Here is a 26,103-nt window from a genome sequence, read left to right as displayed (position 1 = left end):
CCTGGATGGCTCAGTCAGTTAAGTGTCTGCCTTTGGCTCAGGTCATGATCCCGGAGTCCTGGGATCGAGTCCCGTGTCAGGCTCCCTGCTCAGCAGGGAGTCTGCTTCTCCCTCTCTCTCTGCCCTTCCCCCTTCTCATGTTCTCTCTCTCTCTCTTAAATAAAGTCTTTCCAAAAATTAAAAAAATAAATTAAATGTCAGCCTCAAAAATGACCTCTCACATAGGATACATAATATATAACCAAACACTTACAAGTTTTCCCCCGGATCTGTGCTCAAATGGGATTATGTTGAACTTCTTGGCTGCTTTCCGATACATGCAGTAGTGTTTGACCCAACTGGAACCAAATGGAGCAGGCCCTTCAACAAGAAATAGAACTTTATATTTCTCCTCATAAATAAGCAGATACACAGAGTTTCAAACATATTACTAAAGAGGAAAAACCCAATAAACAGCACCCAATACAGCTCAAGGAAACAAACCAGCAACACCGTTGATACCAATTTAAAAAAAAAAAAGGTAGGGAAAGTAAGAAAGCTCGGAGACATCATTTGAGAGAAGATTCAGTATTTTTCAGCAATGAAGCAATGAGCTGAAGACATATTCTTTAAACAGTTTGCCAGACTGGACTGTTAATCTCACACCTAAAAGTCTCTTCACTGTGAGCTATATATTTTGTTTATTTCCAAGTATTAAGAGCTCACAAGGGTCTCAAGAATTCCATTCAATGTATGTGATGGTTTTGGATTCAGTTCTGGCCTCTCAAAATACTGCAATCATGGAATCACAATGCTGAGAAAAAGCATGTAGTTCAGCATCTACAAGTGTTAAGCCCGCTACAGCACCTTGGTAGAAAGCTGCCCTTACTAATGACGATAAAGCTAAGCTTTAAAATGAAAAAATGAAAAGTGAAGAATAGAGAGGTGAGCTATTCACATATGACCAGAACATTCTCGGAACCTCTTTTTACCTCTTGTAAAGTCAGTATTATCACCACCAGAGCTCTTGGAAGACAGTGGTCTATGTCAGGAGTACCTAGCAATCTAGACTTTCACATGCCAGTAAAAGTCCAATCATAAGAAAAGTTAGTCCCAACAGAAGTTGACAATTTTGTCTTTTACCAAGATGTGTTTTTTTTTTTCAAAAAAAGTAACATCTTTTATCACCATCACTTCACCTGCAAACAAACCTTTTATACCTAAAAATCAAGAAGGACAAGCTTAGGAGGGAGAAAAGAACTCATTCCAAAGGAATCCACTGAGCTTTAAAAAAAAAAAAGGTGCTCACATTGTCTTGGGGGCAGTTGGGAATGAAAGGTGTTACTAGACCACAATAAATCTCACCTCAGACTATCAGGAGTGCAAAGACCAGAATTCAGGGACCACTACTGCATGTGTTACGAATTGCTAGCATTTGTATCTTATTCTATGGTTCAAAATATATTGTGCAGATATTTCACTCAATACTAAGAAAAAACTTTGAGGGGGGGGATGGTGCATTATTATCTAATTAAAAAAAAAAAAAAAAAAAACTGAGGCTTAGGCCATATGCCCAAGAAATGACAAAGCCTAACCACAAATTGGAGTCTCTGGTCCCAAATACCAAGGTCTTCCCACTCATTAAGCCACCATCCTTTCCTGACTCCCATCTGACCCGAGCATGTAGGCTTTTCACAGCTGTCCATGCCCCAGGTAATATCCTAGAGAGCATGACACAGACTGTCAATTCCAGGATTCAGGACCTGTGTAATCTAGGGGACATTGATTCTCTCCATTTTCTCAGTGGTGCTTCCATTTTCTCAATGGCAAATGGATTAATAATAGTACATACACTTCCTAGGGTTTTTTAATGGCTTAAATGAGACAAGGTATATAAAAAGCTTAGTTAGCCCAGGGTCTGGCATGCAAGTAACAAGAGGAGACTTCTGCCACTACTGGTTTTGTTCTGTTTTTCCAACTAGTCTCAGCCCAATTCTTCTCAAAGACAGTAAGTTGAGCAACAGTTATGAATCTAAAAACTAAAGTTTCCTGTGATTTTCACTTGGGCATATAATACAAAAATCCTATGCTTCTTATGTCTCTGCCCTGTGTGTTAATTCAGTTATTTCAAATTCAACGAACAAACTGAGATTAAAAGGCTAAAACATCAGAAAAATTCAAAGTTCTGCTCACCATGTAACTCCTCTTCGTGAGATATGAAGACTGTGGTAGGCCAGATTGAATTAGGACAAATGGAAAAAGAACCACTCTGCCAACTGCATATGCATGACCTTCACTTTGAAGCACAGATATCCCACAGCTATTCCCCGACTACTCTCTCCTACTCACGCGGTCAGTTTGCAAGTCCTGTAAATCAGCCACACTCATGAAAATTGTGAAGTGCGCTGACTACAGTCAAAGGTGGGCAGACAGGAAAACAGCAAACACAGAAACATTTTCACATTCTCCTCCTTTCTACTAAATAGTACTCAGGTTCCACAAGGAAGTAAAGTTTAAGAGCTGAACAGTTAAAATAAGACCAAACTCTGAGAAAGTTTGAAAGAATTTTTTGGTGCCTTAATTTTCAAAATAAGGACACTCCATGCACCGCATATTCACTGAGAGCAACAACACTGAAAATTCGGTGAGATAAGTTAGCATGCCATCTAGGAGTATTTTTTATAGCCATCTGCAATCACCCTGATAATTTTAGCAAGAACCAATGATCTCAGATTGGTGTGGAAAGAAATGATGTGAAGGCATAGGAGGAATATGTCCCTGCTGACTTTAACATGGAGAAGGAGGGCTGCGGGAGGGGGAGGGTGTGCACATGTGTATGAATGTGCATATGCGTGTGCGTAGGTGATAAGGACGGCGAGGGAAGAAGGGAAAGGGGGAAAAATGCCTCGCCTCGCTTTCAGCCTTATACCAAGTTCTGGCATCCTCGTAAGCAAGTTTTAACCAAGTGTGATGCAGAATTCCAGGGAGCATCTGGAAAGTAGGGTGCTCCTTGAGTTCCTAATCTCACTGTCCCCTCCCTAGAGCAGGAACGTGTTTTCCCCCACGATACAAAATATACCTTCTAGGACAGGAGGGGGCAAAGGCAGTGGTAGGAATAATTATTCCAAAAATAGAGTAATTACAGTAAGAGTGTTAAAACAACCTTTTATTAGTCATTCATCACTGCTGGAGGTCTCTTACTTTTTTCCTGTACATACAAGTAGCCCTCTGCTGTGAACTGACTTGCTCGTTTGTGGTCCTTGGGATTCTGTCTGATTTTGTTCATAAGCTCTTCCACTTCTGACCTTGTTCCTTCAAAACGATTCCGTGTCTGAAATAGATAAAAAAAACCACATATAAGTTTTAAGCTCTCATAGGAGTTTTTTCATGTACCTTTTTAAGTCTCTGGATAACTATAATTAAATTTGTAGGATTTTTCTATAAACTTTTTGAAATATACACATCCTTTCCAGTGTGTCTCTTTGTAAAGATTACTGTTCAGAAAAAATTAGTGGTAAAATAGCTAATAGAGGAGTCTAAGCTAACGGAGGTTATTTACTCTCAAAGCTTTCGAACACCAAGAATGCTTGTGTTATTCAACATAAAACTTCGTACCTCCACATCCCACAGTATTAGTACGTCTTAGATTTTTTTTAAAAAGTAGGTCATAAAATATCTGGGAAGTCTTTCCTTTGCACAATCAACCTGACTCACTATTATTATACCAGCAGTATTAGGTACTCAGAACCTAAAAAACTTAATAAATTTTCTCTGCCAACTAAAAAATATCAGGTCATTTTTTGCAGGTCATGGCAATTGCACTTGAAATGACATTTCTTCTCAGATAAAGGAGAGGGGGGGAAAGAATCTCATGTACAAGTAATGTCTTTGATATCTGAAGAGACAAATCACATTTCTGAAACCCAGGAGACTTGGCATGCCAATATCTCTGTCAAGCGGACACACCGGAAACGTATATGCAAGGTGAAGGGACGAAATTACCAAGGCAAGCATGATGACTCAGCACCACCAAGTTCCTGGACATTTCTTTTTATCCACACTCTAAAATAATTGTATTAACACCAAAAAACTGCTGATGTGAAATTGTGGAGAAGCGGAGATAAAAAAAAAAAAAAAAAATTATTGAAATCCCTCCCCTCTCTTCCCTACAATGAAAGGGGTTACCAAGGATCCTAGAACAGAAAAATGGTAGAATGGTACACATTTTTTAGAGGAATGGGAGTCTGATAAATGTGGATTGCAAAGGGAAAAACTTATCTGCAGAAGTTTATTTTAAACACAAGCTGAGAGTTTAAAAAAAAAAAATGTATGTACTAGAACAAAACGCAGGACTGCGAGGAGGGTGGGACTCATTCGTTAATGGCCAGTCCCCTCTTGCCTTCCTGTTTCTTGTGCCTCCAGGATTTCTTGTCCCCATTTTAATACGATTATACCCTTATTTTATTTATTTGCCTCCTTTATCACTTTGCTTAGATTCCTCCTGGCCCTCACTTCTTTCCGAATGTGTGTCTGTACGTGTATAATATTTATACATATAAATATTTCAGAGATATTGTGGATTCGGTTCCAGGCCACTGCAGTAAAGTGAATATTGCAATTAAGCAAGTCAAATGAATTTTGGGGTTTCCTAACGTATATAAAAGTTATGTGTACACTATACTGTAATCTTTTGAGAACACAATAGAATTATGTCTTAAAAATGTATATACCTTAAGTAAAAAAATACTACATTGCTAAAAAAAAAAAATGCTAACCATCATCTGTGCTTTCAGTCATAATCATTTTCCTGGTGGAGGGTCTTGCTTTGACGTTGACGACTGCTGACTGATCAGGGTGGTGGCTGCTGAAGGCTGGGGTGGCTGTGGCAATGTCTTGAAATAGGACAACAATGATATTTGGTAGCATTTTACCCACAAGAGAACTTCCTTCCAAGTCGGACTCAACCCTCTCAAACCCTGCTGTTTTATCAACCAAATTTATGGAACATTCTAAACTCTTTGTTGTCATTTTAACAAATCCTCACAGCATCTTCACCAGGAGTCGTTTCCACCTCAAGAAACCGTTTTCTTTGTTCATGCATGAAAAGCAACTCTCTGTGCAAGATTTACCATGAGATGCAGCAGTTCAGTCCCAGCTTCAGGCTCCACTTCTAATTCTGGCTCTCTTGCTCTTCCCACCACATCTGCGGTTACTTCCTCCACTGAAGTCTCGAACCCCTCAAAGTCATCCTTGAGAGTTGGGATCAGCTTCTTTCAATCTCCTACTTGTGTTGACATTTCGGCCTCTTCCCACGTGTCACTAATGTTCTTAGTGGCATCTACCTCTCCACAGAGGGCTTAGAATACTTCGTAAATCATGCTGTTCATAAACGCGCTGTCATCCAGACTTTGTTGTTCCGTTCATAGAGCACAGGTAGAGTACATTTAATCTAATTCTTAAGGACTCCAAGATTTTCAGAATGGTAAATGGGCACTAGCTTCCACTGAAAGTCACCAGCTGCACTGGCCTCTAACAAGAGAGTCAGCCTGTCCTTTGAAGCTTTGAAGCCAGACATTATCTACACTGAAAATCTGCTGTGTAGTGAGGCCACCTTCATGAATGAAGCTGGACTTTCTGGACCACTTGCTGCAGCTTCTCCATCAGCACTTGCTGCTTTACCTCTCGCTCTTCTGTTATGGAGACGGCTTCTTCCTTAAAACCCATGAACCAACTTCTGCCAGCTTCCGACTTTTCTTCTTCAGCTTCCTCACCTCTCTCAGCCTTCACAGGACTGAGGAAGATTAGGGTTTTGCTCTGGGTTGGACGTTGGCCTAAAGGGAATGTTGTGGCTGGTTTGATCTTCTAACCAGACCAAACTCTCTCCGTATCCGCAATAGGACTGTTTCCCTTCCTTAGCACTCGTGTGTTCACTGGAGTAGCACTTTTCATCTCCTTCAAGAACTTTTCCTTTGTACTCACAACTTGGCTAACTGTTTGGTGCAAAAGGCCTAGGTTTCAGCCTGTCTGGGCTTTCGACATGTCTTCCTCTCTAAGCTTAATCATTTCTAGCTTTTGATTTAAAGTGTGACTCTTCCTTTCACTTGAACACTTGAAGCCATTATAGGGTTATTCACTGGCCGATCTCAGTATTGTTGTGTCTCAGAGAATAGGGAGGCCTGAGCAGAGGGAGAAAGATGGGGATGCGGGCCAGCTGGTCAGTGGAGCGGTCAGAACACACACAGCACTCATCGATTACGTTCACTATCGTATATGGGCCTAGTTTGTGGCACTCCAAAACAATTATGACAGAAACATCAAAGATCATGGATCGTGATCACAAATGTAACAATAATGAAAAAGCTTGAAATATCATGAGAATTACCAAACTGTGAGACTGAGACACAGAGGTAAGCAACTGCTTCTGTAAAAATAACACCAACAGACTCGTGTGACACAGATTGCCATAAACCTTCAATTTGTAAAAAACACAGTATCTGTGAAGCTTAAAAAAACAGAGCACAATAGAGCGAGCTATGCCTGCACACACACACACACACACACACACACACACAGATATGTGCATGCTGTGTGTGTACAGATGCCAGCATACACACCCAGGAGCACACACCTGCACACACACACATATTCCTATTAATCTCATGCATTGCACCCAACACTCTCATTAGTCATATTAATGCTCAAATTGTCCTGGGACTGGACCAGCAGGGACCCCTTCTAGCTGAATCTTGTATCTTTTGACGTGCCCCCTCTATTGAGTAATCCCTTACTTTCTTGTCCCAAAAGGAGTCCTGGGTTCATCTTATACTTTCTCTGTCCCAGTCCTAGAATCAACGATTTCCCCTACAGAAGCCCTTGTCCTTAGTGAAGTATTAAGAAACCAAAATCTGGGCACAGTGTGTCACAGTTGAAGGGATGTCACTGCTCCTGGGTGTTCTTGGCAGAAACAAAAACTACACGGATGTGTATACATGTACACATATGTATGTGTTTTAACACACATACACTTCTATGCCTCTCTATATTCAAAAACTTATATGTTCATACCAGTAAATATAATCCCAATCCAATACTTCCAGTTTCTTTCTAGCCTATCACTTCCCAGTTTTGAAGATTGATTTATTTATGTTAGAGAGAGAGAGAGCTCACGCATGTGCACAAACACATGTAAGCGGGAGGTGGGGCAGAGGAAGAGCAAGACTCTCAAGCAGACTCCCTGCTCAGCGGGGAGCCCGACAAAGGTCTGATCTAATGACCCTGAGATCATGACCTGAGCAGAAATCAAGAGTCGGTAGCCTAACCAACCGACCCCCCCAGGCACCCCTTCCTCCCCGATTTTGTATATTTCTTTTCAGAGAGTGAGAAATCTATCTCCCATTATTCTCAATCTATTTACTTATTTGTTCAATTAACACATCTGCTCAATGTAACCGATCTCCCAAATACTCCAGCCACCTCTTCTGCAGGCTGCCTCTATACCCTCCCCCCCTCCATCACCCCCACTTTTCCTGCTGCAGACCCCTCCATGGAGTACCACCTACCGTCACTGTCCTACTTCCTCAGATGCTAGGACTCTGCACTGGGAAGGGAGGGGAAGGATTTTACCATTTAAGGTAAATTATGAATAGAAATGAAAATTACACTTTAAAATTTGAACATAAATAATAGAATGGCTAGAGCCTAGCAATGTCCAATTCTAAATCCCAGGTGTATATATATTAAGATATCATCACATGATAATCATGTTAGACTGGAAAGGCTACAGTACGTGACCACTAGTGTTGACACCGTGGCTGCCACTACTGAAAACACTTTTTGGTGCGTTAATCCTCCAAATAACCTCTGAGATAGTCTGGAACTATCCACTGTCAGTAAAAAGGAAAAGGAAATTCCTTTCCTTGAATGCCTTCCTAAATAAATTTCCAAATAAAGCAGTCTTCAGTTATGCCGCATAAATTAAATACGTTATCACCTCACCTATTTGGGGGGAGGCTTCAATCTGGGGACTAAGCTGGAATTCAGTCTACAAACCTGGTGGGTCAGGCTTAGCATAGGTTCACTCCCATGTTAAGGAAAAAAGGAGATGAGCAAGAGAAAGAGCTTTTCACAGTGTTATACCCAGAAACAAAGCTTTAAAGGCAGAGGGAAAAGGCTGATTCCAAGTACAGATAGCCATTTTAAGTTTTCCCATCCGGGCCCCATGACCTCATTCAGAGAGGAAAGGAAGGCAAAGTATAATTAAAAATATGAAAAAGGTTTCATGAAATAGCTGTAAAACATGAGCGGGGGCCCCATGCAGCCCTGCTTTAGTAACCTTGCAAAATAACAGGAAAGGGGGAAGGCCCTACACACACACACACACACACACACACACACACACACACACCCTCACTGCCATCCCCATACTGCCCTCAAGTGCGCCATGCAGAGCGAGGTGGCAGAAAAAGGAATGGCAGTCAACAGACCCCAGGTGAACAGGTGATAAGAGTCCAAATCCCATATAAAACACTTTCCATGGGGATGAGGGAAATATGGTTTAGAAGTGGTGAGAGGTGGAGGTGACAGAGATTTACCATCAGGTCCTAAATCTGAGTTCCTACAATTAAAGGGACTCCCGTGTTACCCCCAAGCTGCTAAGGTCTGGGCAAGCAGATGGCCATATTAAGACGTTCCCCAGCTCCTATATTTGCAGACCCCAGACACACCATGAGTGACCCACTTATATCCCAGCACAGAATCTGAAACCAACCACCAAGGTCCCTTGGAGTGAGTCTGCCCAAATTCCAATGCTGGCCCTGACCTGAAAGCAGCAGGACAGCAGAAAGTTCCTGTCCTCATTGTCCTCATCTGTAAAATAGGAATAACGAAATCTACACCACAGGACTTCTGCGAAGACGAAATGTGCATAGTCCAAATAAAGCACTCGGGTAATAGCTGGTACGTGATAATAAAATAAATGTAAATGACATTACTACTACGACTACTATTACCAAAAGTCACAGTTATTCCCTGTCAAAGGATAAAGGAAAATCTTCAATAACTAACAGTTTATTGTTTTAAACTTGACAAGAAGAGAAAGTATGTTTTTAAAATTTTTTTCAGAATATAAAAACTAATCCACAACATTATAAAACAGAAAGAGGGAAGGGGCACAAACAGACCTGTCTTGGGGGCATAAAGAAAAGTTTTAAAAGCAATTAAAAGTGACCATAAAACGATCCCTCAAAAATAAGCACTTTCATATTTTTACACAATCACTTCCAATCCCTTTTCTTTAAAAAACATAGTTTATTGTTTCAGTGTTCTACTTTTCTCACAACGCTGTAACAAAAATTTTGGGCATATTCTTAAAATCTTAACTATTCTTAGGATCTTCTGGGGATTCTTCATGAATTCTAAGATTTCTCACATTACATTTCCTTCTAGGAAGAATTCTATTCTAGTTTCTCTTTCCCCACATTCCTCTGGGGATAAAGAACAAAAGTTTAAATTTAGTTTTTTAAAAATATCCTTCAATTTTGATGCAATTTATATTTTTCTTGAAAATCTATTTTCTAAAGCCATCTTGCTCTGTTTTGCTTTCCATGTATTACTCCGGATTATGGAAAGTGGGTGAAGAATAAATTGCTTTCAAAAAAACAAAAGAGGTGTTACCCTTTTTACAACAGAAAAGGTGAAACCAGATGGGGAAAAATAGGTTGTTTTCATTTTTAAGTCACTTTTGCCTTTTACTGATTATAAAATGATCTTGCTGGATTTTTTTTACTACGAATACTTTAAAAAGCTGACCAAAATTATCCACAGCATTGTAGTGCACAGATAGTTAACGTTTTAATATGTGGGTCTACTTCCTTAAATACATAAGGAAACATCGCATAAAAAAAGGACACATAACTGGGATTTCTGTAATTTGTGGTTTTATATTACCAGCATTTTCCCTTTATTACGTGAAAGGCTGGCATCATCAGGGAATGAGAGAAATGGCCAAGAAAGGAGCAAAGTACAGCAACATTCGGCTGCAGCAGGTACCACAGAATGAGCGGCATGTGTTTCAAAGGTGCTGGCCTTTCTGAAGGGAAAAGCATTAGCTAAGAGCAAACCCAAACAGCAAAGACACCTCGATCAGGTGTTCTCCACACTGCAGGTGAGGAGGAAAGAAGGGGCTCTGCGTGAAGGAGCTGCAGGAGCAGCTTCAGGAACAGAACAAAACGAAGAGACGAATATGGAGAAAAGAGGTTTTAGGGCAATTCACTGATGACAATCCTTGTGTTCCAGAGGATACAGAAAAATTTTCCAGCCAACCATTCTTTGCCCATTTCTCTATGGGAAATGACTGTTGTTACCAAATGTGTAAGTTAACGTCTGAACGTAGTAAGGATATTAACCAAGTTATTTTGTGAACCATTTTAAGGGATAGCTTGTTTTTAGGTTTTGCTTTTAATGCTTTGGACAGAGCATTGCTCATTTACACTGAAATATTTAATCTCTCGAAATCACTTTGGCGTATAAAAGGCAATTACATCCCTTTTAGCACACAGGCGTGTTACAAAAGTACTTCCACCCACAAGCACGCTGTGCAGGGATAGTTTCATGGGAGCTTCTGGGAGATGCAGACGTTCCCCAGCCCTCACCCCAGACACCAAGGCACAGCCAGCTCTGTGGGCACATAGCCTGTGCAACCACATAGGACCTTGGGCTCAGAAGGTCACGTGCTTGATTTAATGCTCTGCTATCACAGTCTTGAAATTCTTCATTTTTAAGTAAGGGCCCTGCCGTCCCGTTCTACACTGGCCCCACAAATTATGGAACCAGTTCTGCCTGAAGGTTCTCATCCAGGCCAGCCCTGCACTTGACAGATGACATCCAGACAGAAGAAGTAAATTTCCACAAGTTATATAGCCAGTTGGTAGAGGAAAAAATCAAGAGTATAATTAATCTTCTAACCTAACTACATAGTGTTCTTTTTACCAACCTGTGTTCTGCTGTCTGCAAACGTATTCTGAAAAATCACAGCAGCGTTAGACTATTCTACTACCCACAGAGAGAGTTTTAAAATTAGAACTAATCAACACATACATACGTGCTTTGATATTGTTTAGAATTCTGTTACATATGGTCACTGATAGTGGGGGGCATGAGTGGGGGTGGTTACTTTTTAGTTATTTAACCCAGCTCGACATTCAAATAATCTACAAATACACCTGAACTACAAAAAGAGAGAGAGAGAGAGAGAGAGAGAGAGAGAGGGAGAGATTTCATTATCTCATTCCCAAATGTAGGGAACTATATGAAAAACTTAGGAACAAAATCTACACAAAAACCATTCCTCCTCAATCTCTATGACGATATCAAATTCAAAGCCAGGCAGCAAACAGCACAGAGTCCCATCCCTCATACGTCTTTCAGTATGAGCTAGAATGCGCTTGTCCCAAAACTCACTCACTTTTCTAATGAGGCCGAAAATTATACTAAACATAACCTGAAAACAATTTCAATGAGGACACTTCCAAAGTCAACGTAAGTGTTGAGAGGAAAAACACCCAGCACCTTCTGATCAAAGTCATCTATGTCCCACTGTTTGATAAAGCTCTCCTAAATCTCTTTATCCAAGACCTCTTTGAAAGCATACATTTTCCAGGAAAATAATATAGACCAACCGTAACTGTGAATTCAATACATTAGCGAATATGCATAAACACAGGGAAGAAATCCCTCTTGAGCCATAAGCCTAGCTGCAATTAAAAATCAAGTAAGATACACAGGTAATAGAAATTGAGATCATTACACCTAAAGTAGAGTGTTCTTTTGTGTGTTCCCTACAAGAAAGACTGAAAGTTAGGTAACAAAGTTTGTCCTTGCAACTATCCCTACAAAGGGCAATATGATGACAGTTAACACTGCTGTAGGACATATTTTAAAAGTTATTAAGAGAATAGATCCTAAAAGTTCCCATCACAAAAAAAAAAAAATCTGTAACTATATGAAGTGATAGACATCAACTAAACTTATTGTGGTAATCATTTTGCTATATGTATGTCAAGTCAATATGCTATACGACTGAAACTTATACAGTACTGTATGTCAATTACATCTCAATAAAACAGGAAAAAATAATAAAAATAAATTCTGGGACTCCTGATTCAAAACATATACCTAGTGACTTCTGAAAGTAAGACAAGAAAAATACATTCTTAAAACAAATTCCTTATCTTAAAAAAAAAAAAAAAAAAAAAAAAAAAAAAAGAGCCGCCAGGTGGCAGAATTCCTCCTGAGCCTCGTCTAATTGAAGAGCAGTTTGTTACACTGAGAACTGACCAGAAGGTGGCAACATAGCCTCAGTTTCTCAACATCAAGCGCTCAGCCTGGTCTTAGTTTAAGGCTTTTCATATAACAAAAGGAAAATACACATCTCAAGCATCCTCTTATATCAGAAAGCTTTCACTTCCTTACATTCTGAATGTTGATCTGAAGTTCCATTTTGTAGTGATTGAAGTCTTTGGCAAGTTCATGGCCCTGATGATAGAAAGTAAACATTCCCTGAAAAAATGACAGCATCTAAGACAAAGGGAAAAAGATGACATTAGCACAAACAAAAACTCAGTGTGGGGGGGGAAAAAGAATAAAAACAGCCACATATTGCCCCCCATCCCACTGTGATTCTACTGCAGTAAAATAATTAAAAGAAGTCACTGTATTCAACTAAATCTAACTACATACTAGTTACTAATTTGTCCTTTTACAAAATGAAAGGTTTGTGATTTTTCCTTAAATATCAGAGCCTTGAGATAGCTTTGAGAGTATAGTGTACTGGAGAAATGCAGTTCTACATCACTCATCTGTTCTTTTTAGTCGAGAGAATCTCTATATTCATTTATAATTGAAATCTTATCACCATAGGTCAATAGAATCTATAATGAAAGTGAAATCACAGGATCGAAGAGCTAAAGGCTCTCTCCAATGGCGTCCAGTGCAGTGCAACTTCTCTTGTGTCTATGGACCTTCGGTGACTGCGGCAAAGACGGGTAGAGACAGGGTGGTAATTAAGCTCTGAGTTCTGACCTACCCTCACCTGCCCCTCTTGATTAAAGGGCACCCGCTTCTGCCCAACATGTGAGTGAATTTAAAGTGAGTAAAAGTGATTTGGGGTAGGAATTAGGGAAATCCTGAAATTCATTTTCTTCATAATGTCACACAGCACAATGGTTAGGAATCTGGGACTCTAATGTCAAGTGGCCAGCAGGGGTCAATCTCCAACTTCAGCTATGTTATGAGACCTTGGACAAATTACTGAAACTTTCCGTACTTCTATTTCCTTGTGTGCTTAGTGGGATCGTAAAAATACCTCCTATGGAGTGTGTAGAATAAACATGAGCACGGTGAAGTATAACAACGATGACTTGAACAATGAGCACTGTAAATGCTCAATAAATCCAGGTCATTATTAGTATTTCACATAAAAGAAAGCTTTATGGAGATGAATTTTTCTCTAATTGCTTAAATTAGGTTAATTCTAGGGGTGCCTGGGTGGCTCGGTCGGTGAAGCATCTGCATTCGGCTCAGGTCATGATCCCAGAGTTCTGGGATCAAGCCCCACACAGGGCTCCTTGCTCGGTGGGGAGCCTGCTTCTCCCTTTCCTCCTCGCTTAGTGCTCTCTCTCCTATCTCCGTTGCTATCACTGTCTCTCTCAAATAAATAAATAATATCTTCAACAAATAAAGTTAATTCTATTACTCTAACTAGACCACTGCTTCCATGAATGCCAATTTTAAATTAATCATTACTTGGTTATTTTTTTGTTTCTCAAAATCACACATAGAATGGATAACTGTGTGGGGGATGTAAATTCTATCTCAGTAAAGCTGCTTTTTTTAAAAATCACATGCAAAAACACCTACATTAAAGATAATCTTGAGAATCGTGAATTCCAGTGTTTCTTGGTTTTTTTCACTAAAACCCACAGTATGAATTACCCTTTACATACATTCATATGTGTCCATATACATTATATATATGCATATATATATAAAGAACTTATATGCATATAAGAACTTATATGCATATATATATATAAAGAACTGAAGCTATTAGAATACATCTAATAGAAGCACAAACACAAATCACATGTCTGTAAACAGGTCTGAAGAATGGCCACAGTAACTCACAAAATAGTTTCAAGTGCTCCACATGCTGGTTCTTCAGTTGCCATAAGCATTAAGTTGTGTTAGAAATAATTTATCATCAATCGATAATTGTTCAAAGTACCAAAATTTGGATTGGTGTACTTGCTTCAGAACAAACTCAAGCAGAGTGAAGATTATCCATCAACACCAGCACGGTCTCTCCCATCCTAACATTTCTCTCACAGGGCTCTTCTTTAAAGGGTGGGCCTACAATAGGGTGGCAGAAATTGCCGAGTCCTTGAGAAATAATATTCCCTACATGTTGCTATGCCAATAAGGCTGAGAACCACTGATTTGTAGGTGATTCCTTGACTTCATGGTGATGTGTCCACCCTTTATAATTTATGATCCTTGTGCTATAGTCAACAGTCGTGTATGCACAATGGCCCCCAGCAATGGTAAATTCAATCCAGGAAGAAAAACACTTCTATTATATCACAAAAATCTAATAGCAGAACCACCTTCTATGATACTTACAGGTTCCACAAACTCAAACTTCTTTCTTTCCTGGATTTCCTGAAGCTTGCATACATATTCCAGAGACAGTTCATAAAAGTGCTGCCGGTTCTGCTCCACTTGGATATCTGCCTATGTGAAAGCAATAGAGGCTGGTTAAATCCGAGATGGTGAGGAGTGAAACTCTTGACCAGAGGTTGGCAACGCTACAAACCCCATGACAAATATGGCCCCCAGCCCGTTTTTCTACATAAAGTTGTACTGGAACATAGTCACGGCTACTGGTTGATGTATCTTCCATGGCCACTTTCCTGCTGCAGCAGCCAAATGAGCAGTTGCAACAGGGACCTTTCTGTCTACAAAAACATAAAAACATAATTTTTATCACCTGACTCTGCAGAAAAAGTATGCCAACCCCTGCACTTTACGATGAGACTGACCCCAATGACTGAACATCAAACAGTAGAGCTCTTCATGAAAAACTCACCCCTACCCCAATTGACACCCAAGGCTGAACCATACACATACAATCAAAATCACATAAGCATTATTTCTGTTGACAAATCCTCTAAGAATGCAGTTGGCCTGGGAAATCTAGTCACCTCGGGACTCACGACTGAAGGCAGCAGGTGAGGAAGTGGCAGCAAGGGTACCATCTCAAACACCATATGATCCAGTAATTCCACTTCTGGGTATTAACCCAAAGGAAATAAGAAACACCCCTATGTTTACTGCAGCCTTATTTACAATAGCCAAGACAGGAATCAGCCCAAGTGTCCACTGAGAGATGAATGGATAAAGATGTGGTACAGATGCATACAATGGAATATTACTTGGCCATAAAAAGAATGAGATGGGGGGGTCATTGGCAACAATGGGGGGGGTCACTGGCAACAATGTGGATGGACTTAGAGGCTGTTATGCTCAGTGAAGTCAGACAGAAAAAGGCAAATACCACAAGATTTCACCTATATGTAGCATCTAAAAAAAACAAAAAAGCAAAAACAGACCCATTAAAACAGAGAACTGATGGTTGCCAGAGGGGAGGGTGTGGTGGGATGGGCAAAATGTGTGACGGGGAGAGGAGGTATAGGCTTCTGGTTATGGAATAAATAAGTCACGGGGATGAAAAGTCAGCCTAGGGAATATAGTCAACAGCACTGTAACAGCGTTGTATGGTGACAGATGGGAGCCACTACACCTGCGGGGAGCACAGCATAACGCACAGGGTCGTCAAATCACTGCGCTGTACCGGAAAGTAACGTAACACTGTGTGTCAACTATACTTCAGTTAAAGAAAAAAGAAAAGAACCTGATTCTCAAAAGGTAGGCCAGGGCGTGAAGCCCATCTATAGGTAATCATGCTGTTAGGCCCTAAAAATGTGTCATCGTCTGGGAGTAAACAGGCACCAGATGGTCAGGAGACTGTTCCAAGGGGGGGAAAAGGTTCTAGCTTATCTTGTCTAACTAGAAGGGAACTGGGGGAGAAGCAGGGTTGCATGGCGGAACAGCAGAGCAAGAGCTGTCATCCTAGAAACCATTCTTACAAGGCATCAATCATATATTTCCTAATTTGGCCAACTTTACTTTTATAAGTATTTATCCAGACATTTCTCCAAAGAAGATATATAAATGGCAATAAGCACCTGGAACAATGCTCAAAATCACTAATCGTTATGGAAATAAAAGACACCACCTCACACCTATCAAAAAAAAATTTATTAAAATAAAATTTTAAAAAAACAGAAAACAAACGTTGCTGAGGATGTGAAGAAATTGGAACCCTGTGCACTGTTGGTGGGAATGTAAACTGATGCAGCTGCTAGGAAAAAACAGCATTGTGGTTCTCCAAAAAATTTAAAAGCAGAATTATCACATGATACAGTAATTCCATTTCTGGGTATATACTCCTAAAAACTGAAAACAGGGACTCAAAAAGATTTACGTAACCATGTTCACAGCCGCATTATTTACAATAGCTAAAAGGCAGCAGGAACCAAAGTGCCCACTGACAGGTAAATGGATAAACAAAATGTGATATATACATATATAGATAATGGTAACATTATACAGCCTCAGAAAGGAAGGAAATTCAGACACATGCTATAACATGGATGAAGCTATTATGCTAAATGGAATAAGCAAGTCACAAAAGGACAAATACTGTAGGATTCCACTTGTATAAGGTACCTAGAACAAATTCAGAGACAGAAAACAGAAGGGCGGTTATCAGGAGCGGGGGGTAGACAGCTGGGGAAGTAGTTTTCAACGGATACAGTTTCAGTGTTTGGAGATGAAAAGAGTTCTGATACGGAATCCAGTGGTGGTTACGCAACAATGTGAATGTGCTACGCGAGGAATAAAGCACAAAGCTTCTGAACCCCTCGGAAAGTCCTGAGTGTGGTGAGTACCTTTTCCATCTACATAAAGAGCCCCTCTGGAGCCCACCTGAGTTTATGCTATTGAGGTGACTTAGGGTGGGGCCAGAAGGACAAAGTGATAGGAGGGCTGGACCTTTCAGTCCTGTCCACTGACCTCTGGCAATGGGTGGAGGGAGGGGCACTCCAGAGGAAAGTCTGTAAAAACTCTGGAACGTCCACGTGGCTGGACACATGTGAGTGCCTGGAGAGTGACACACCCCAGCTCCATGCGGACAGAAGTTTCTGTGCTTGGGACCCTTCCAGACCCCACCCTGTGTGACTATTCATCTCTATCTTTTATATTAGTCTTTATGATGAATTAGTAAATATAAGTAAGTGTTTTAGCTCAATTGGGTGAGCCACTCTTAGCAAATGAATCAGACTGGAGGAGGGGGACATGGGAACATCTAATTTATAGCCAGTAGGTCAGAAGCACAGGTAGTAACCTTGATTTGCAACTGGCATCTGAAGAACGGACAATCTTGTGCGACGGAGCCCTTAACCTGTTGGGGCTGATGCGGTCTCCAGGCAGACTGTGAGACTGAGTTAACTGCTAGATGGTGTGGGAAAACACACATTCAAACTGTACTTTTTACCGTACCAAGCAAAAGTGACTTTTTAAACAAATTTCTATTTGATCATCATCTAACTTCTGGCCACTCCTGTTCAAAATATGTATCATGAGAATTGACCAATCTCAAAGTTATTCAAAAGATCTACTTCTCTAGTCATATGTACTGAAATGTAATCATTTGACTACTCAAACAAAAATATACTTCAAAAATTAACAGAAATAGATTTTTCTCAAATATCTGATACTTGTTCTAGTGCAAATATTAATTAGAATTTAGGGACGTGTTGGGGCGCCTGGGTGGCACAGTCGTTAAGCGTCTGCCTTCGGCTCAGGGCATGATCCCGACATTCTGGGATCGAGCCCCACGTCAGGCTCTTCTGCTGGGAGCCTGCTTCTTCCTCTCCCACTCCCCCTGCTTGTGTTCCCTCTCTCGCTGGCTGTCTCTCTCTGTCAAATAAATAAATAAAATCTTTAAAAAAAAAAAAAAGAATTTAGGGATGTGGCTGGAAGTAGAAGCCATTGTGCCCAGTAAATGGAGAGCTACAGGTCATTACCAAATAGCCAGCCTGCTCTCTGCAACAACTGTCTCCTGTTAACGTTCATCTGAAACAAGGAGAAAGAATGATACAAGTTTCTAAGCCTTTGTTCAGTACCACTCTCAGCAACATTTATAAACCTCTCTAGTACCTCAACTCAGTTCACTGCAGGTTAGCAACACATGAGCCAGTGCCAAAATCAATGAAGATCCAAACCTAACCTTTTCCTTTTAAAGAGCATCCCCCCTTTTAAGACCTTCACACTTGCAATAGAAAGCTGTTTCAAGTGGGAGTGTGTATGTTTGTAAAGAGCAAAGAGCAAGATAAGACAGAATATACAATTTAAATGAAACTAAAATTCATCTCGAGGGTCTCTTCAAATTTCTGATCTGGAGTTTAATTATCTTTGGGAATGATGAAATTAACAAAGCCCCAGCTCACTGTGCAAACACCTTCACACTTGTTCATTAAGTATTTATTAAGTGCCTACTCCCTGACTAGCAGTGTTTTAGGTGCAAAGGATAGAGTACTGAAAAAAGCAGTGTTGTTGTCTTCAAGGAGCTTACATGCCAGTGCAAGGAGTCATGTGACAACCAAATATACAGTATACAGTACATCACATGTGTGTAAGAGTATGAAAAAAACCAAAGCAGCATAAGGGGGTACTTTCAATAAGATGGTCGGGGACTTCTCTAGTAAGGGGGACTCCGAGTGGAGAGTATTTGAGAATATGTGGAGGAGTAAGTCATGTGGGTCTGGGCTGGAAATGTACTAGGAAGTGAGGACAACCAAAGCAAAGGCCCTAAGCATGGAGCCTGAAGCCCACGTGGGTATAAGGACAGGAGGGTGGGCCCTGGGCCTCTGGAGACAGTTATTAGGGAGGATCTGGGGAAGAGAAGCAACATAAAGGCTCACTCTGCTTGCTGTATAGAATATAAACCGTAGGGACATTGGTGGAAGCAGGGAGACCAAGTAAGAGGCCTTTACAGGAATCCGCGTGAGAGATGCCGGCGGCATGGGCCAAGGTGCTGGTGGTAGGAGTCAGAGGTGGCCATAGCCTGAGAATACTCCGAAGCTAAGGAAGACATATGCTGACAAACTAGGTGCGGCGTAGCAGAGGAAGGGCCAAGGATGGCCATAAAGATTTTGCCTGAGCAACAGCTCGAACGAGATACGTAATCAGAGAGTGAAGTAAAGATGGAAATTACTTGCAGCATGAAAAATCCCTTCAGAATACCCAAAAAGACAGAGAAGGGGAGAAGGCAGGTAGAAAGCTGCTGGCATAAGGAGAGCCAATAAAACAACAGCTGTCATTTCAAAATGGAGAGAGGGGAGGAGATGACGGAGTGTATGTAACAACTGTATGGTTTTCTACATAATATGGAACCCTTAAGGAGAAAAAGGAGCCCTACCTACCTCCGTTATTATAGTGAGGATTAAGTGGTATAAAAGCTCCCTTCCTTTTATTTTTCTTTTAAAGATTATTTATTTATTTGAGAGAGAGTGTGAGGGAGAGAGTGTGTACATGAGTGTGGGGGAGGGGCAGAGGGGAGAGAGAGGGAGAAGCAAACTCCCTGCTGAGCAGAGAGCCTGACATGGGGCTCAATCTCAGGACCCCAGGATCATGCCCTGAGCCAAAGGCAGACGCTTAACCAACTGAGCCACCCAGGTGCCTCTCCCTTCTCTTTTATAAACTGTCAAACGCCTTCCAAATGTCAAAGTTATTAAAGAGGAGAAAGTAAATGGGACATGAGGGGAATGTCAAAACAACCTCCCATACATAAAAGGTGTGCACCCATATACCTAGCATTTAAATATACTGGAGCCAATGTTGTTAGTGTCATTTTGATGATACTTCAATAAGTGTATATTATAGTGGTATATTATGCCTCGATTCCTTCTGTGTTTAAAAATAAACAAATGAGAAAAATATCACACTTTTGTGGGATGAGTCAAGATCCCAACAGCTGCAAAACAGCATTATTTTTAATGAAAACATATGTTCCAAATTGCAAACCATTGAGTTTCCACTCAAGTGTGTGAGTGAGAAAACACAAGTGCCAGGGAATTTACAAAAGAGAAAGACAGACAAAATGAGAGATAAGATATAAATTCCTTTCTCCTTAACTCACAGCTCCCTCCAAAAAAAAAAAAAAAGAGTCTATTAACACAAGTAAAACAAGATGCTCTCCTTCCAATGAAGCTAAACCTTCTGAATCTTCAGCGTTAAATAAGATTAATGCTGCCTTCACAAAACACAAGCAAATGGTAGATGAGCTTATCAAATTCAATGTGTTTCTTCAAAAAATCTTAAAAGCCGATTAATGAATCTATTCCTGAAAATAATAGATCTGTTCTTCAGTAATGCCGGATAAAATTGTTCCTGTGAAAATATACTCAGAACTAAAAATGTTAATACTATGAATCTATACTGAATTAATCACTGTAAGACATATTCATTATTTTGTGCCTTGTTCCACAAGAATCCTTTTCTTAATTCATGCCGATGTGTTCATTTTTTTTCATCCCTAATTAATCCTAGATGAAAAGTTTACCAAAGAAAAGCACATTTTAAAAAGAAAAGGTATGTACTGCTTATTGAATTTTAGAAACAAACAGAAAAGTAAAAACAATACCTCTTGTAAATGTGAGTCTTTCTTTTTGGCTGATAAATTCAAATGTTTATCAATTAGACTATAGTTCTTTTCTGTCTCTTTGTCAAACTTCTTTTTTTCTTCCTACAAGTCAGAAAACACAGACAACTATGATTAAACAGGGGGAAAATGCATATATACAGTTTATCTACTGAACAGCTCAAAATAAGATTAGTATCTAAAAATAAATAAAGTACCAACGAGTGTGATGAAGTTATCTGAAAAATCTATCTGTACCCAGGCCACAGCTTTTCTTAATCATCAAAACAGTGTTAGGACTGAAGAGTCACATATCTTTTCTCTTTTTCCTTTAATAGGCTTTTTTACAGAGCATGGTATTTTTCAATAATTATAGTGTTTAGAAGTAATGCCATGTCACTTGTCCCTCATTGAAAGAAATAATAAAAAGAAGAACACAGGTTTAAAACAGCAAACTTGTGCAGATTTTGGCAAAGAAATGGGATTCTTTTAAAACTGAGTAAATTTTGGTCTAGATTAAAAAAATAATCATCACCACAATTGGGGAAACAAAACAACTTGGGAAAGATTTTCCTTAATTGTCCAGTGTGACTTTAACAATAAGACCCTCTGATCAGAAACGTCACCTCCTTTCCCAAACCTTCCCAGTGATTTCTATAACACCATTCAGAATATGTATCAATAGGTCAACAGGGCCTAAAGGAACACCGACATCCTCACACTGAGACTCTTTGCTGAGCGTTACAAACATTTCTCCGGTATTGCCTAGAACTAGCATTCACTTTTCTTTTGCTATAGAAGCTTCTTGAGAAAACAAGTATACTAATTGTTAAATACAGAGAAGACAGACTATCTCCCCTAACACTGCCTGCCAGTTTAACTGGGTTTTTAATAAACATTTCTGAGCACCAATGAGAGCACACTGTGTCCTCATCCCGTCAAAATGTTTCCGTTAACTTCAAATTCTCCCTAACTCTCCAAGGGCTCCGGGAAAGGAACATTTTCTTCCCTATTTTCCAACTTCTATTTTCTAAAGCAAAAATAACCTTTTCTGATATGATCTTTTTCCGTGTAGGCAAAGAATTCAACTGAACAAAGCATGAAAAGTCTACTTCTTCACATTTATCATTACTTTTTCACAACAAGGGACTACAAACTGCTGTGTGGGGACCTAGGACAGAGCCCCTGTGGCTCATCTAAAGACCCCGAACTCCTCCCACACTGAGGGAGGACAGTCAGGCTCCGGAACAGACACTTCTTCCCATTTTCTATTCCAACTTTAATTACAACCTAGCTGCACAACTTAGGGGGGAAAAATGTAACAACACAGAACCTAACTTCTCTTACTAAAAAGATCAGGGATTTTTTTTTTTTTAAATAGCTCATTCTTTGATCCAATCCTAAAGTGCTATGATCTCGTGGTTCACCTACGTGTGACAAAAGTCACACTTTTTTTGAAACAGAAGCACTTTTTCTTTATGCTCTTAATTTACAACTATTAAAAAAAAAGTTTAAGGCATTAATAGATGGTCACTATCTTTTCCGCTTTTTATTACTACACTCTTCATCAGCTATTCTGGTGACTAACAAATAAATAACGTAAAACAAACAGATGGCCACCGTTTCAAAATCTCCACTATTTTAAAAAGTTGATATGGTGGAATGCACACTGGGTTAGGTGTGAGAAGACAGGTCCTGGGCCGGGCCACTTTCTACCGTGACTGCAGCAGCATAACAACCCTCTCGGGGCAACCACTTCTCAGGTTGAAACAAAACAGGAAGAGAAGTCCTGCCAGTGCTTCACCACGAGAGGACTGCAAAGCGGGATCGGCTAGTAAAAAACGTTCGCTGTCCTTGCAGATTCATCTTGACCAGGAATACCGAAAATATTTTTACTCATTTGATTTCATGTGAATCAGAGAATGGGACAAAGGAAGCGGTGATGCTAAAATCAGCAGTCAAAACACCCAGCACACTCAGCAGTTGTGGGGTTTGTAAGTTAACACGTGGGTAAAGTTGAGAATGAAAGAAAGCGGGGGTACCGAAGGCTTTGTGAAGAAGGAATTCAGCCAAGAAACAACATTCCGCCCACCAACAGAGTGGAAACGCATTCGTTCACACATGGTATGGCATTATACAAATGCGGTTTTGTTGTTAAACCTGAGGACTTCAATAATTATTTCTTCTTGCATTTGTTCTCAATGCCGTTATAGAATGGTATTGTTTCTTGGTGCTCACATGGCCTTTGTGCTGAAATCATGTGAATTTTAAAAGGGACTATGTTCAAGTAGCATCTGATAAAGAATAGCGTTTTTTCTTCAACACTGCTATACCGGGTAGACATACGTATACGTGTGTTGAGTGAGATATACATATAGAGAGAGACAGAGGGAGACAGAGAGAGAGAGTACCTTATGACAAAAGGTTATATGACAGATCAAATTAAATACAATGAAAATTTCTTTTATAAAACAGCAGTACAAATTCAAGGAAGTCTGAGCCAGGTACAATGAGTGAAGCAAGACAGAACTCACTAAGGAGGGGTGGGGCAATGGAAAACCAGATCAGTCCATATCTATTCTAGAGGGGAAGGCGGCCATATCATGGCTCCAGCAGATTTTTACCATGTGGGAATATAGGCTAGTATATAAACCATGTCCTCTGACTTTTCTGGAACAGCTGAAAAATCCAAAGATTTTTAAATGGTGGCAATAGTTGCTTGGTTTTTTTGTTTTGGGTTTTTTTTCCACATTTCCACATGAGTAAGCCAAGCAAAATTATGTTTACAGATTAAATATGACTCACTGAAAGTCAGTTTATAATCTGTTACAAAACCACCCATGCCCCTCCCCCTCAAAAAAGTAAAGAACAGCTATTGTTTAACCAAATAAGCACACCAAATAAGATGTCTGCTGTATTAATGGTAAAAGAAATTCAGAAACCTAAGAAAAAAAATTTAAGGAATCAGGTCTTTTGAATATGTTAGAAGTAAACATATATATATATATGTATATATATATATATATATATATATATATATATATACATATATATATATTATATACGTATTACATATACTTATATATATATTTTAAGATTTTATCATAAATATTGGGTAAAAAATATTCAGTTAATGGCGTTGATATAATTAGTTAAGAACTTGGAAACGGAGAACCACATCTCATATCAAAATTAATTCCAGATGGATTGAAAGAGTCACAAGTAAAAAATGAAGCCATAAAAAAGAACAGTTTCATCAGATCTCAGAACAGAGGCATACTTTTTGAGCAAAAAAGAAACGGGAGAAACCATAAGAACTTCTAGATATTTAAAAAAAAAAAAAAAAAAACACCCCACAATAAACAAGCTGAAAGGCCAGCAACAAAGCAGGGAGAAGAGGCAATTAATATATAAGAAAGAAGCAAATATTCTTAATGCATAAAACATTCTTAAGATTTAAGCAATTTTTTGTTAAAATCACATATTAATATTTCCATTGAAAAATGAATAAGGAACATATAAAGAACTCACAAAAGCTTGTGAATTGTCCACACTTCTTTAGGGTACTAGAATTTTTTTGTTTTGTTTTAGATGAAGGGGGGGCAGTTTTTAAAATTCCCGGATGATCTTTTTAAAACGTTTTGGTTATTTTACAAATTTCCTAGGATGAGAAAATGAAAAGGCTTATTTTACAACTATAAACATTAAATAACAGGCATGACTAGTCTGGAGAACTAGATACTTTCTTAGAGATTCCAACTCTTCCTCCCTTAAATAAGCGGATGGGAGGAATACCATACATTCAAGAAACGAGATTCATCCACAGGTAATATACTCAGCAGGATACCTTCCCAAATGCAACCCTGCTATTCAAGCCAACCAGAGTTTTACCAGCCCTATTCTCCTCCTCTGGTCTACCGACCTCCTACACATCCTAGTGAAATGCCACCTCTTCCAGGAAGCACCCCACCACCACCACTCAGGAGTGTAAAAACAGCACCCTCCCTTAACTCCTGCACTAAGTGTCACCTATCCCACATGACACTTCATTTGCCTGATCCAACTCCACTGTCCCCCTTTCTGTAAAGTCCCGTCAGCCTATCCAAAGAAATGAGAATTCAGCTTTTCTCCCCACAGAATCTAGCAACTGACTCCACACCCAGGAGACATCCATCAGAGGACAAGAGAAGGAGGAAGCCTGGCTGCAGAGGTACCAACAACGACAAAGTTGAAGGGCACCCTGGGGTGACGTGCAGTCGCTCCAGAGTCCCCTACCCATCGCCTTAGCACTACTTGGCCAGAAGGGTCCCAAGCCACAGCACCGTGGCATGTTATCTCTGAAGCTCGCATGCAGAGAGTGGACAAAAACCTGACCGATTCTTGTCTGGCAAGAGGATGCAGCACAAGCCGTAAATGGGATAATAAAATAAATTGCAACTATGTATACCAGGCCCTACTCCAGACACCGGAAATAGACGATCACGTTCATGTCAACCTCACAAAAACCTTCTGAGGCAGGGGTCATTCGTCTCATTTTAAAGATCAGGAAATTGACAGCTAGAGGTTGTAAGTAACTTGCCCTGAATCACACAGCTAGCTAAAAGGGGGCAGAAATGGGATTCAAACAAGAAGGAATCAGGTCTTCCTGAGAGACTTGCCTGGTACTCCAAAGGTCATAGGGCATGTTCCAGAGCACCTATGCCTTCCCCAATTATAGCACTTTTTGGTGTGTTTTTATTGCTTTTTTATTTGACATCTCCCCTCCAGAGTTGTTGATTTCTTGAAGGTTTTAATTCACAGTTGTACCCCAGGGCCTCTTGTCCTATGACAGGCACTGGGAAGTGTTTTACAACTAAAATGAAAGAAATGTAATGAAATATAAATCAACATTTTTTCTGCTTTATCATACATAATTTGAGAAATTACTTAGATTTGCTTTTTACCCATATTTTGCAGTCTTTACAGAATCTTGGGAAATCAACTTTTATCAAATATTTAGTCATTAGATAAAGTTTTAGAATTATATAAAAGACATTCGGTGTGAGGATCAGTGAATGGCTGAGGAAATTAGAATATATGAAATGAACATCCTTTTCAACCCTTCGGGTTAAATTTTTTATTCCATGGAATAAAATGGTAATTGACTCTTTCCAAACAAGCATTTGAATAGGCTCTATTATCAATATAGTTTAATTGCATCTCTTGGATATTTGCATGCTGCCCCTTGCTTGAAGCCACGTTCTCATTACTGGATTGTTCAAATATCTAAAAGAGCAATTTTAAATTCTCCCACTGTAAGTCTAAGC

The 26,103-nt window shown here is 39.8% G+C and overlaps 1 protein-coding gene across 2 annotated transcripts in view; it reads right to left on the bottom strand.

The window, feature by feature from the left end:
• Positions 1-26,103, bottom strand: part of ARHGAP10 (Rho GTPase activating protein 10) — a 313,438-nt gene that overhangs the window by 187,679 nt on the left and 99,656 nt on the right. For both annotated transcript variants that reach the window (XM_087866502.1, XM_045798867.2), the window contains exons 5-9: positions 20,801-20,902; positions 14,656-14,766; positions 12,448-12,552; positions 3,181-3,310; positions 254-360 (exon numbers count right to left, since the gene is read on the bottom strand). In XM_087866502.1, coding sequence (XP_087722628.1) covers positions 254-360; positions 3,181-3,310; positions 12,448-12,552; positions 14,656-14,766; positions 20,801-20,902 — 555 coding nt within the window. The remainder of the gene's footprint in view (positions 1-253; positions 361-3,180; positions 3,311-12,447; positions 12,553-14,655; positions 14,767-20,800; positions 20,903-26,103) is intronic.

The sequence above is a fragment of the Ursus americanus genome, chromosome 13 (genome assembly GCF_024610735.1).
Source record: "Ursus americanus isolate L20-20 chromosome 13, mUrsAme1.1.p, whole genome shotgun sequence".
In the NCBI taxonomy this organism is placed as follows: domain Eukaryota; kingdom Metazoa; phylum Chordata; class Mammalia; order Carnivora; family Ursidae; genus Ursus; species Ursus americanus.
Note: the sequence above shows the minus strand (reverse complement) of the source record. Positions and strands in the feature narration are given on the sequence as shown.